At 43.5% G+C, this 12,048-nt stretch overlaps 1 protein-coding gene across 1 annotated transcript; it reads left to right on the top strand.

Moving 5' to 3' along the window:
• The first annotated feature begins 567 nt into the window (after positions 1-567).
• LOC134205046 (protein arginine N-methyltransferase 1-like) lies at positions 568-11,058 on the top strand. The gene is made up of 3 exons (XM_062679925.1): positions 568-959; positions 8,708-9,174; positions 9,688-11,058. The coding sequence occupies exons 1-3, from the start codon at positions 957-959 to the stop codon at positions 10,310-10,312; spliced, it is 1,095 nt and encodes a 364-aa protein (XP_062535909.1). The 5' UTR covers positions 568-956; the 3' UTR covers positions 10,313-11,058.
• Positions 11,059-12,048: the final 990 nt, after the last annotated feature.

Raw genomic sequence — 12,048 nt, 5'->3', positions numbered from 1 at the left:
GTACCTAAAATTAGTTATTGTCGGGCTGCCACCAAACCGGACCGCGCGATTGAGCACTCGCGCTGCGAGTCGCGACAATTTGATTTATGTCATCAGTAGTGCGCATCATGCACGCATAGATGTACTATCATGCGCACTAATCAGAAATGTGTTGCGACGTCTGATAACTGCAGATCTAGCTGCAGATATTGTCGGCGTAGCACCAACTTAGAATTCGGAAGTCCGGACTTCCGAACCGAACTTTCTTCCGAAGTTTTATCTGTCAAACTAATGGATGCGTTGTTTAGCGCATCTTTAGGGGAATCCAGCGCACTACTTCCGAAGTTGGGAAAGTTGCCTGTATCTGGAGAAAAATCCAACTTCGGTATAAAAAGCGGTATAAATTTATTCCGGATACACAATATTTCATTTTATTAAAAACAAATTTTCGATTTTCTACCATACATGGATTCTATTTTCTAACCGTGTAGATTCATCTTTTCCGTGTTAGTCCGAGTCCGACACTCAAACATTTCACTCCTGTCAAAACTGTCATGCTTTTGTCGTTCGCATGCTTTTGTCGCCGTTTTCGCGCAACCCCGCATCGACACTCTCTGCTTGCAGCAGAAAAAAAAACGAAAAAGAAGCAAAAGTGTGGTGTGGTTTGGTGCGTGCGGCCATCATCGATGCGGTAGTGTAAAAAATCGCGTTTTCTTTACTTTTCAGTCCGTGTCGATTGCATCGGTTTTTATAGAGGCAGAAGATATAATTTGACGGTCTCTAGATTTCCGCCGTTAAAACGGCGTGTTTCTTGCCCTTACGGGAAGTGGATTGTTTTCGCTGTGTTTCGGTAGCTGCTGCCGCCCGCCATCCGGTCGTAAGCGATTCTGTTCCTTTCTAGCGGGTTTTGATACAGGAGGCATTCTGACGAACCAGAATTTGGCAATCAGTATTCATTTTGCGGATAGATTTACAATATGGTAAGTACTTTTAAATTTATATTTCGGCTTAAAAATAGCGGCTTGATGCCAGAAAGTATGCAGCAGTGGTTTCCAACTGATTGTGTTTCATTGTCATGTATACAGCAGCTGCTGTCACTGAAGAAAATACGATCCAAATTAATTTGTAAAACTTAAGAGACTGTTCACAATTTTTTTGCAACATATGCTTAACATTTTTTTACAACATATTTTTACATCATATGCGGCTTTGAAGTCGATGTGTGGGCACATTGTATTCGCGGCATTTCTGAAATACCTGACGTATGGCGAACACCTGGTCTGTGGTAGAGCGTTCACCCATAAATCCCGCCTGGTACTGCCCCACAAACTCTCTTGCAATTTGTGTTAGTCGGCGGCATAAAATTTGGGAGAGTACCTTGTAGGCGGCGTTCAGCAATGTAGTTGCTACAATCCAGCTTATCGCCCTTTTTGTAGATGGGACACACGACACCTTCCATCCACTCCTGCGGCAAAACCTCATCCTCCCAAACCTTGGTAATCACCCAGAGCAGCGCTCCAGCCAGTGCCTCACCATCGTGTTTAGACAGCTTTCCTGGTAGTTGGTCAACTCCAGGGGGTTTGTTCTTTTTCAGCCGGCCGATCTCCTCCTGAATTTCCTGGATATTCGGAGCCGGAAGTCGCATGTCCTGCGCGCGTGCTCCTAGGTTCATTACCATACCGCCACCGTTGTCTGCCACATCGCCATTCAGGTGCTCTTCGTAGTGCTGCCGCCACCTTTGGATCACCTCACGCTCGTTTGTAAGAAGGTTCCCGTTTATGTCCTTACACATATCGGGCTGTGACACATGGCCCTTACACGAACGGTTCAACTTCTCATAGAACTTTCGTGCGTTATTAGCGCGGTACAGTTCCTCCATATCTTCACGGACTCGATATTCCTGCTGGCGCTTTTTTCTCCGGAAAATCGAGTTTTGTCTGTTCCGCGCCCGTTTGTATCGTGCCACGTTCGCCCTCGTGCGGTGTTGCAGTCATCTCGCCCATGCTGCACTCTTCTCGAGTATCTCTCCAGCCATCTTCAAGAGATGCCTTTCCGTTGGGAGTGCCACTTCCAGCTGCTGCGCGTAGTCTTGGGCTAGTCTACCGTCTTGTAGCCGCCCAATGTTTAGCCTCGGCGGACGACTCCGACGCGTGTTGTACACTGTCGAGAGTTTTGAGCACAGACATACTGCAACGAGGTAGTGGTCGGATTCAATATTCGCACTGCGGTAAGTGCGTACTTTCGTGATGTCGGAGAAGAATTACCGTCTATTAGAACGTGGTCGATTTAGTTTTCCGTTACTTGATTAGGTGATTTCCATGTGGCCTTGTGGGAGAAGAAAGTGCTTCGGAAAGTGCCACCCAATCACGAGTTGGCGCATCGTTCCCATCATTATGAAATTGGTTCCCAGCTCGTTGGTTGTGCCACAGCTTTGGTAGAAGATTTCCTGCAGCGCTACGACGTCGAAGTTGCGGGGATGTAATTCATCGTAGATTATCCTGTCGCAACCTGCGTAGCCTAGCGACTTGCAGTTCCATGTTCCAAGCTTCCAATCGTGACCCTTTATGCGTCGCCTAGGTCGTTGCCGATTGTATCGAGTCGTATTATCTTCTATGTCGTTCGTAATGGTTGTTTTTAAAGGCGACTTATTGGGCCTGCGCAAACCTCCTGTCTCGTCGGAGGGCCGTCGTGTCAGGGCTGTTTAGCGTCCCACCTTGACCTAACACCAGGACCTCGACCAGGACTTGGGCTTATGCGCTTTGAGCGGTACACGGTCGCTTTGGCGGAGCCTACTTGCGGATACATGCAGCTTTTTATAGAGGTTAAACAGGGCCCACTGTCAAACCTCACCACATCCTAGGCGCCACAACTCGCAGATGACATGGGGCAGTGTTGTAAAATGTCATTTGCATTCGTTTGTATAATTTTCCCAGAACTTTTTTCAGAAGATAGCTATCAATTCATGTTGTATGACGAATTTATAGCGGTTAAATGGGCCTACAACTTTGCCTAACGAGACTTTGCTGTAAATATGTAATCTGGGGCGTGGGAGGCAAAATGTCATTCAAATGACATTATGTCAAATCTAGACCAACATTTGAAAAGGGCGTAACAGCCAAAATTTAATTCTTCTGATTCTTCGTCTACATATATAGCTATATATGTGGATAAAGAATCAGAAGGAATAAATTTTGGCTGTTACGCCCTTTTCAAATGTTGGTCTAGAAATGACACGTGACATTTTGGAGGGTTTTCACTATCCAGCCTTTGATGTTATACTTAGAGCAATGTACCCTTGGACAAAAATATAACCCTACTCAAGCGTTATGAGTACATTCAAAATTATGGAAGAAATTTTGCTTCTAAAGAAAGTTATGAACAAATTAGTCAAATGACATGCAGATGACATTTTACAAGCCTGACATGGGGAGGGATTGTCAATCCCTGGGAAATAGTCCATGCTGCCCTGAAAACACCCTTCGATAGCATCCTCCAATAGCTACCAATCGTATAAATATATGTTGCATATTCGTATTGTTTATGTGAAAATAATGCTTACTGATGCTACAATCGTTGTTGGCAATCTTGCTCCATATGGCGATTTTGCCCCACTTCCCCCTATTAAGTATACGTAAAGGCTATAGGATCACTCCTAAACCGAACTTTTGATAGGAGTCTCGGAAACCCATAGTGTTATATACCAATCGACTCAGTTCGACGAATTGAGGTGATGTCTGTATGTGTGTATGCATGTTTTTGCCTTCCTCGCACAACAAAATTGTACCGAAAGGCTAACATTTCAATCCAAAATTGAACCTTTTATAGAAGTCTCGGAGGCCCATAATGTCATATACTAATTAACTCAGCTCGTCGAGCTGAACAAATGTCTGTCAGTCCGCGTGTAAGTGTGTGTGTGCACACGAAAACCGAAGAACCGATTTTCTCGCAACAAGTTGCATTCGACGGAGAACAAATATTTTATCACGATCGGTCAATGCGTTTAAAAGTTATGAAGAAAATGATGTGTTGAACCATATAAGCTTGGTTGGTTTGTTCGCTATACGGCGTTTGCAAGACCCGTTTTTTTGGCAAGGGTAAACTGAGACACCTGTTGATTGAAAATCTAAAGAATGTACAAAGAAATAAATTCACCCCTACAACACTCCATTAAAATACTAATATCTTTGTCTAGTAAACTCTAATCTTCTCGCGGTTTTCTGCATAACATTCTGAATTAAATTTTCCAAGATCTGAATGAGTATCATGCTTCTTGATCGTAAATTGTGCCGTCCAATTGCAAATCACTGTTTTTGGATGTTTCTGCATACACTTTTCCATATAAACTTCCAACGAGTTTGGCACCACCCAAACGTTGACCGATTTGGCTGAAATTTTGTCCAGAGCATCAGGGCATCAAATAGAGCCGAATAAGAGGGCGGCCCATCAGAAAAATTGAAAAGTTTTTCCCATACTAATTTGAGCCACCCTAATGTACAATTATAATTTACTTCAACAATAGTGTCAGTGTGTAGCGATATTTTTCTCATCTCTCGTGATATTTGACTATCTTGAATTTGCTTGTTGATTTATTTTCCGGTTAAATTAGCAAGTCATTATTATTCAAATATGTTACCAACTGGCCTTTCGCAGCAAGTTCTAATATTTTATCTAATGTGTGCAACATGTTGGTGGGACGAAACTCTTCGGCTTTAATCGTTTCAGTAACTTTTTGAATAGGAATTATAATCAGATTGATTCCAAACCTGCGGCATGTGTCCGATTCTCAAAGAATCATTTATAAGGTCCAGCAATGTGTGTCCGATAGCATGAAAACAATCTTGTATAACTCCGTTAACTTTATCAACTCCAGTCGTTTTGCACAAAGAAAAGCATATACATATTTTTAAGTTCATCGAAAGTAGTAGGGTGAAAACCATCAAATCTACCTCTACTATTAACCGACTGTTTCATTTCGTCAGGCTCATCAACCAAATCGATAGACCGAATTATCGATGAAACACTATCGATGAAATATTCGTTAAGATTGCAAGCAATTACTTGTTCGGAATTTTCTAATGTGCCATTAAAAGTTTTAGGCCGCGGATTGGAACTATTAGGTTTTAACAAAGGTTGCAAAATTTTCCATAACTCCCTTGGCTATTACGCTTGCGCTGTCTCGCAGTGGTTAAGACTCAATTGAGTTAGCTGCATGTCCAAACCCGTTTGGAAGCCGGACAGGCCACCACATCGGATGGATGTTCGTTGTCCACTCCAGGAGCGCAGATCAAACACCTCGAAGCATTCTTACAGGTGTGAGCCTTGTGTTCTTCAGCTCCACACCTCCGGCATAGCCTACTCCGACCAGGACCCCTGCATTCATACGGCTTATACCAAGCAGGCCTAAATTTGTTGATTTACGTTCTTCGGGCGTACTAACCAACCCACCTTCAACTTGGCCTTATCCAGCATCTTCTTAACATCAGTCGAGGGTACTTGGAATGTGCAAACCTGCATTTCCGCTCGACACTTCTTTAATTGAATCGCGGTGCAACCACCAGGCTTAGGCTATTTCATTCAGGCCCCGACACTAGATTACTTCTACTGCACATAGGGCCTTAACATGCACCCATTACCCAGCACCTCTTCAGGCAACTTTTTATGCGCAACACTCTTCTGCACAGTATCCCGCTTCAGGGCGAGAATCATCTCACCTTTCTGCGTTCTGCGACGTCCTCACCCATGCCAGCAAGTTTTTTTTATCGCTTTTCATGGCCCTCAGTACATCGGCGTAGCCCTTCGGCTTTGACAATAATTGCCTCGCCTCTGTCCCTATGGCCATTGCGCCCTTTTGCATACGGGTGTTCTTGGTCACCGCTCCTTTCTCTCTCAGTCGTTTTCTTTGTAGTTTCCTTTTCCGGTCGCTTCGGTTTTTTGTGGTTCGCGGCCTCCATCCATGGAAACGGAAGGTCTTCCTCCATGTGAACTTCAGCACCCTTTTTTGGTAGGGACACTTGCCCCGCCGTTTCGTAGGGTCAACCGCTTTCCTGACCTTCCCCCGACGTTTGACTACATCCTTCCTCTCCGGTGGTACTGGCTTGGCACTAGATCCTTTCTGGTCGACTTCAACACGACCTTACTGAGCTTAGGAGTTGCACTGGTGACGGCCATACGTCTTTGAAGTTCTGCAGTATGGCGCTCCGCCAGCTCTTTTTCCTCAGTTTTTCTTCCTGGCCTTCGTAGCCTGGCTCACTGCCAACTCCTTCTCCTCAATAAGTAGGCCGATGTTTCATTCCGCCGCCTTACTGGCCTTCAGCTGGGAACTCCACTCCTTCGTTGTCTCTACAACAATGTTGCAGAGGGTCATCACATGCATCTTTCTTAGATGCCTATTGTATTTCCTGCGGTAATTCAGAAAGGACATCCGAGATGTTCGTGATCAACTCCAGTTTCTAACCTCTGCCATCCTGGTGGCTGGTCATAGATTACGTTAGTGACCTTACCACGCTCATCTCTGGCGACCTATGAGGCGACCGATTAAAGTCACTTCGTCTGGCAAAAGGATCCACCTTGTTGTCGGGCGCTTCACTCGATTTTTTGTAGTGATAAAGACTTCATAGCGATTGGGTTCCCCTTGCAGCTGTCGTCGAATCCCACTGAAGTAATCGCATTTGTGATGCCATTCTATAAGGTTCTGCAGCGACTGTACGTAACCTCAATCTGATGACAGATTAGTAATACTTCTTATTGGACTCAGGGGCGGCCAACCAATCACGAGCTCGACCCTTGTCGGAGCCCTCGTCGGAGTCAGTGGAAACTACTACTAAACTTAGCTTAGTTTAGCTTAGACTGACTGTACATATCAATGGTTGCTGTACATATCAACAATAATGCAATGGACTGTACATATCAACTCCATGATTGATCTGAACTGGTGCAAATTGCACTTCGATAAAAGTGAATAGTGGTTGGGATTTACCTTCTATTCTCGAAGTGCACGTTTCAGCAGCTCGGAAATGACGATTAATAACGGCGCCGGCCAAGTCCTTACAGTCAGTTGGGAAAGGGAGGGAATATTAGTGTGTGGTTATTGTTGCTACTAGAGACCGAGAATACCTCTGCATCTCCACAATAACCACGGGAAGGAAGTTGTGTCAGTTGGGTGGGGTAATCAGTAACATAGATCGGGATTCACCATGGAAAGTGATGTGACCTATGCAACTTCTATACAACAGTATCAGCATTTTGTTTAGCTTGTTCAATTGTTCATCCTTCGCGAGTATAAACAATTAATCGCTCAAAGTGAGTGATTTTTCAGTGGAAACTACTACTGAACTGTCAAAAAAGTTCATTTGACGAGGACCGAATTCATTCGTGACGTCATGCTGCAGAATCTAATGCTTGCCGAGGTAACAGGGAAGCCATGCGAGTGTTGACACTCGTGTGTTCAGATCCAGATCAGCGCTAGTCAGGAATTATCATCTGAGCCTACTCCCACCCAGTAGGCAAAACTGGCTGGCAAGATTGGACTACGTTTTATGGGACGGAAGACAGCCCAGCCATTAGCCCACTCGCCGTTTCAGGTCGTTTTCATCCGGCCTCACTAAGCGAGTAGAATGCCACGACCACTCGACTACGCAGCCCTCGCATCCTAAATAAAGCAATAACCAAAGCAAAGTGCATTAACGCGCGCTGCCAGAACCATAATTGAGACTTAACTTAATCAGTCTCAAAGCCTCGGGCTGGGACGTCATATTGTCAGCTTCAGTAGTAAACCGAGCCTGACGATATGACCAGGTTTACACTGTTACACACTACTACACGGATGTGTTATTGCCTTAATCGCACATGTCTGAATAAAAGTACAGTCAAACCTCCATGAGAAATAACGAGATGAGGAATAGCAAATCTTTGGAAAGCTGTTTGAAGGGACCATCACAGTAACCCAGAACATATTTTTGCCTTTCTCGTGCAACAAGGTACAAGGCTATCATTTCACTCCAATATCGAACTTTTTATAGAAGGCTCAGAGAGCCATAGTGTTATATACCAATCGACTCAGCTAGACGAACTGAGTAAATGTCTGTCTGTCCGTGTGTATGTGTGTGTGTGCGTGCACATGTGCCATTCTCTCACAACAAGTTACATTCGACAGAGAATAAAGCGTAGTTGATCACTATTGAATTTCAAAAGTATCAACCCATGCAAGCTCTCTACTCGATTTAGTACACGACTTTAGTACAACAATTTAAACGCAAGCTTTGATTGCATGTAAGTTACGACGCATAACGCCATAACGTTTCTGCAGTTTTCTGGTATAATGTAAAAGCTCGCATAAAACGCGCACGCTAATAACACTTAATGATTGTAAAATTAATATCACAAATTATTCAGCATTTCAACGAATTTCCCGATAATGCATTTGATTGTTTGATTGGGTTGTTTAATAATGCACGAGAAAGGCACAATCACTACTAGGTTGATCAATCTGGGTTTTTAATAATTTGCTTCCATGAGTCGATATCGAGTCAAAGAACATTTTTTCTCTTTCATGTGGGCGACAGTCCCGAAAAGTTTGAGATTCACTGCATCAACCAGTCGTGTCCGCTGTGTACCACTCACCAAATCAAAACAGCGTTACTGTAATAGAATTATCTGATCTTCTCCCAGTTACTTAATTGTTGTTGTTGTAGAATTATAATATTTATGTTGGTTGTGTTTCCCCATCTAGGCCAGTACAGACGTAAATATGGAGACGGCATCGTCCTCCTCTACAGCAGCAACGACCCCGAATGGAAACACTAGTGGTGAAAATTTAGCCACCAATGCAGAGGAAATGACCTCCCGTGATTACTACTTCGACTCGTATGCACATTTCGGCATCCACGAGGAGATGCTCAAGGACGAGGTACGCACGCTGACCTACCGGAATTCGATGTACCACAATAAGCACCTGTTCAAGGGGAAAACTGTGCTGGACATTGGCTGTGGCACGGGAATCCTATCTATGTTTGCTGCCAAAGCCGGCGCAGCCAAGGTGATTGCTGTCGAGTGCTCGAACATCATTGATTACGCACAGAAGATCGTCGAGGCGAACAATCTGAGCCACATCATTACACTGGTCAAGGGCAAGGTAGAGGAGATTGAGCTTCCGGAGGGAATTCAGCAAGTGGATATAATTATTTCAGAATGGATGGGGTAAGTCTTCAAGTTCCAACTCAGTTACGTTTGATAGTATAGAACATGAAAAATACCCTCCCGCTCCGTCGCTTTCATCTTCCTTTTTCCTGCTTCTATTTTTTCTCTTTTTTTTATTTATTTTTTTCATTTTTTTCTTTTTTTTTTGTCCCTAAATTTTACTTTTTTCTCTACCCCCTCTATTATCTACATGCCCAATTATGCTCCTTCGTTTCTGATGATGTCACCCTGCTGTCATCGCTTATCGATGGTGGCTAAGGAGCAGGAGCAATGTTGGTAAGAGGTTGCGAATCACAATTTCTAAAACTTAGTCAGCTCAAATTGCTTCGATGCACAAAAAATGTTTACTCTGATGCACAATAGCACACAATAGTTCCTAGAAAACTGGTAAACTTATAATAAAAACATTCTATATAAAAAAACATTCGTTCTATATAACATGCAATACTATCTTACCCAAGAATTTCTGGCGATTCATTAACGGAAAGTAATAGCTGATGTATTTTTCGACAGATATTGTTTATTCTACGAATCGATGTTGGATACAGTCATCTACGCTCGGGACAAGTGGCTCAAGCCGGACGTAGGCATGATGTTCCCGGATCGGTGTACGCTGTTTGTATCCGCCATCGAAGATCGGCAGTACAAGGACGAGAAGATCAATTGGTGGGATAACGTGTACGGATTCAACATGAGTTCTATCCGCAAGGTGGCCATTAGCGAACCACTGGTGGATGTCGTTGATCCAAAACAGATCGTCACGAGCTCGTACATGATAAAAGAAATCGATTTATACACCGTCCGGAAGGAAGATCTTGATTTTGAAACTCCGTTCCATCTAATTGTGAAGCGAAATGACTTTGTCCAGGCGTTGATCACCTATTTCAACGTTGAGTTCACCAAGTGCCATCAACGCTTGGGTTTCAGCACCTCCCCTGAGGCGGCCTACACACACTGGAAGCAAACGGTGTTCTATTTTGACGAATACCTAACCGTGAAGAAAGGTGAAGAAATTTACGGTATGTTCAAGATGAAGCCAAACGCCCGAAACAATCGGGATTTAGATTTCTCCATAGATCTGCATTTCAAAGGCGAGCTCTCGCAGGTAAATGAAAAGAACCACTATCGGATGCGTTAAGCACGGTGTGACGATATATAATCAGTCTAATACATTTAGAACTGAGTTTATATGTAAGTAGAAAACCATTCATTCGATGACCCACCCGCAAAGGATACAAAATTTACCAAAACATATGTTTGAAAAATCTTCATTAGCAGCGAAATTTTACCTAGTTTTATTTGAATTGACATTTTGCTCGCATAAATCTCTGCATAATCATCTGATCAGTTTAATCCATCCAATATCAAACAAATTTGAAACAATACTAGACGATAAGCGACATAAAACTATAGGCCCATAGCACTTTAATAAAACTGATGCTACAATAGGAACAGGAAGGTTTACCCTATCACATGGTCTAACTACAATTATTATACCATAGTTACACTAAAATACAAACGTACCCGTTAATGTTGAGCAAAAAGATACTCTCAAATAAAAAGCAGCCATGTATACATCGACGAAATCTACGATTGTTCACAAGACGGAGTTGACAAATATTGACCAGTGAATCACAAAGTGAATGCAAGTACTTGTACTACTCTCCATATCCTTGGTTACGTACCTATTTATTAGTCTTTACCATAAAAAAGCAAAATTAAGCTCGTTGCGAGTCACATCTCTAACCAGAACTAAATGCCAAAAGTTAGGGATGTCTGCATAAAACATATGACTTGCTAGAGCATATTGAATGCGATCAGTAGCATCGCATGTTTATAATAACGTCTAATAATATTCCTAAACTACTATCAGGGGAATGACGAGATGACTTGTTTGATGGCCAAATGGAATGAACGAAAGCCCTTATGACTTGTCTTAAATTGTTGGGTCCCGTCAACACGTTGTGATAATCGTAATATTTAGCATTCGTATTTAAAACATAAGTTATAACCTAATCAATTCTTAACAGGAAACTAGAGTCTGCCAATCACAGAGGGATTACCCTTCTGAACTTGACGTGCAAAACAAATTGAGACCGTTTGATAGGTTGTTGAGAGGTTGATTTTTTTTTGGCTTGGAGCTTGTATGCAACAGATTCCGTGAAATGAAAATCGGTATTGCTGCTGCGAAAAGGGTATTCGATGGCTTATGTAACCAGTTTAGGGCCGATGTCCACGTAGCGGCTTTTTAAGCTGCGTTAACGCCGCGTCTACCCAGGTACCGCAAGGTACCCAGCATCAAATAGAGTAATGCACACGTATACGTGTGCGCGACTACATTTGATGCTGGGTATCTTGCGTGGACGCGGCGATAACTCACTTACTTACTTATGGATCCTGTACACCTCCGGTGGTGCAAAGGGCCGACTTGAAAGATCTCCATCCTGAGCGTTGCCCAGCTATCGCTTTAACCTGTTGTCAGGTTAGATTTCGGTCGACTTCTTTTATTTCTTTATTCGCCGCCAAGAACCTCTGGGTCTGCCTCTGCTGCGATGTCCCGCTGGGTTCCAGTCTAATGCTTGTTTACAGATTTCGTTTCCGCCCCTACGTAGAGTGTGGCCGACCCAGCCCCACTTCCGATACCGAATTTCTGTTGCTATCGGCCTCTGGTGACAACGACGATGGAGCTCGTTGGTTGAGATCCAGTTGTGAGGCCACCAGGCCCGAATTATATACCGCAGGCATCTGTTAATGAACACCCGCAGCCGTTGAATGTTCTCCACTGATACACACCATGTTTCGCTAGCGTATAACAGCACAGATTTCACGTTAGAGTTGAAAATTCGTATTTTGGTGCGTTCACTTATCTGCCTG

Source organism: Armigeres subalbatus, chromosome 1 (genome assembly GCF_024139115.2).
Source record: "Armigeres subalbatus isolate Guangzhou_Male chromosome 1, GZ_Asu_2, whole genome shotgun sequence".
Classification (NCBI taxonomy): Eukaryota; Metazoa; Arthropoda; class Insecta; order Diptera; family Culicidae; genus Armigeres; species Armigeres subalbatus.
Note: the sequence above shows the minus strand (reverse complement) of the source record. Positions and strands in the feature narration are given on the sequence as shown.

Coding starts and splice junctions, on each gene's coding strand:
- LOC134205046 (XM_062679925.1), top strand. Junction 9,175..9,687: donor ATTATTTCAGAATGGATGGG/GTAAGTCTTCAA, acceptor ATTTTTCGACAG/ATATTGTTTATTCTACGAAT.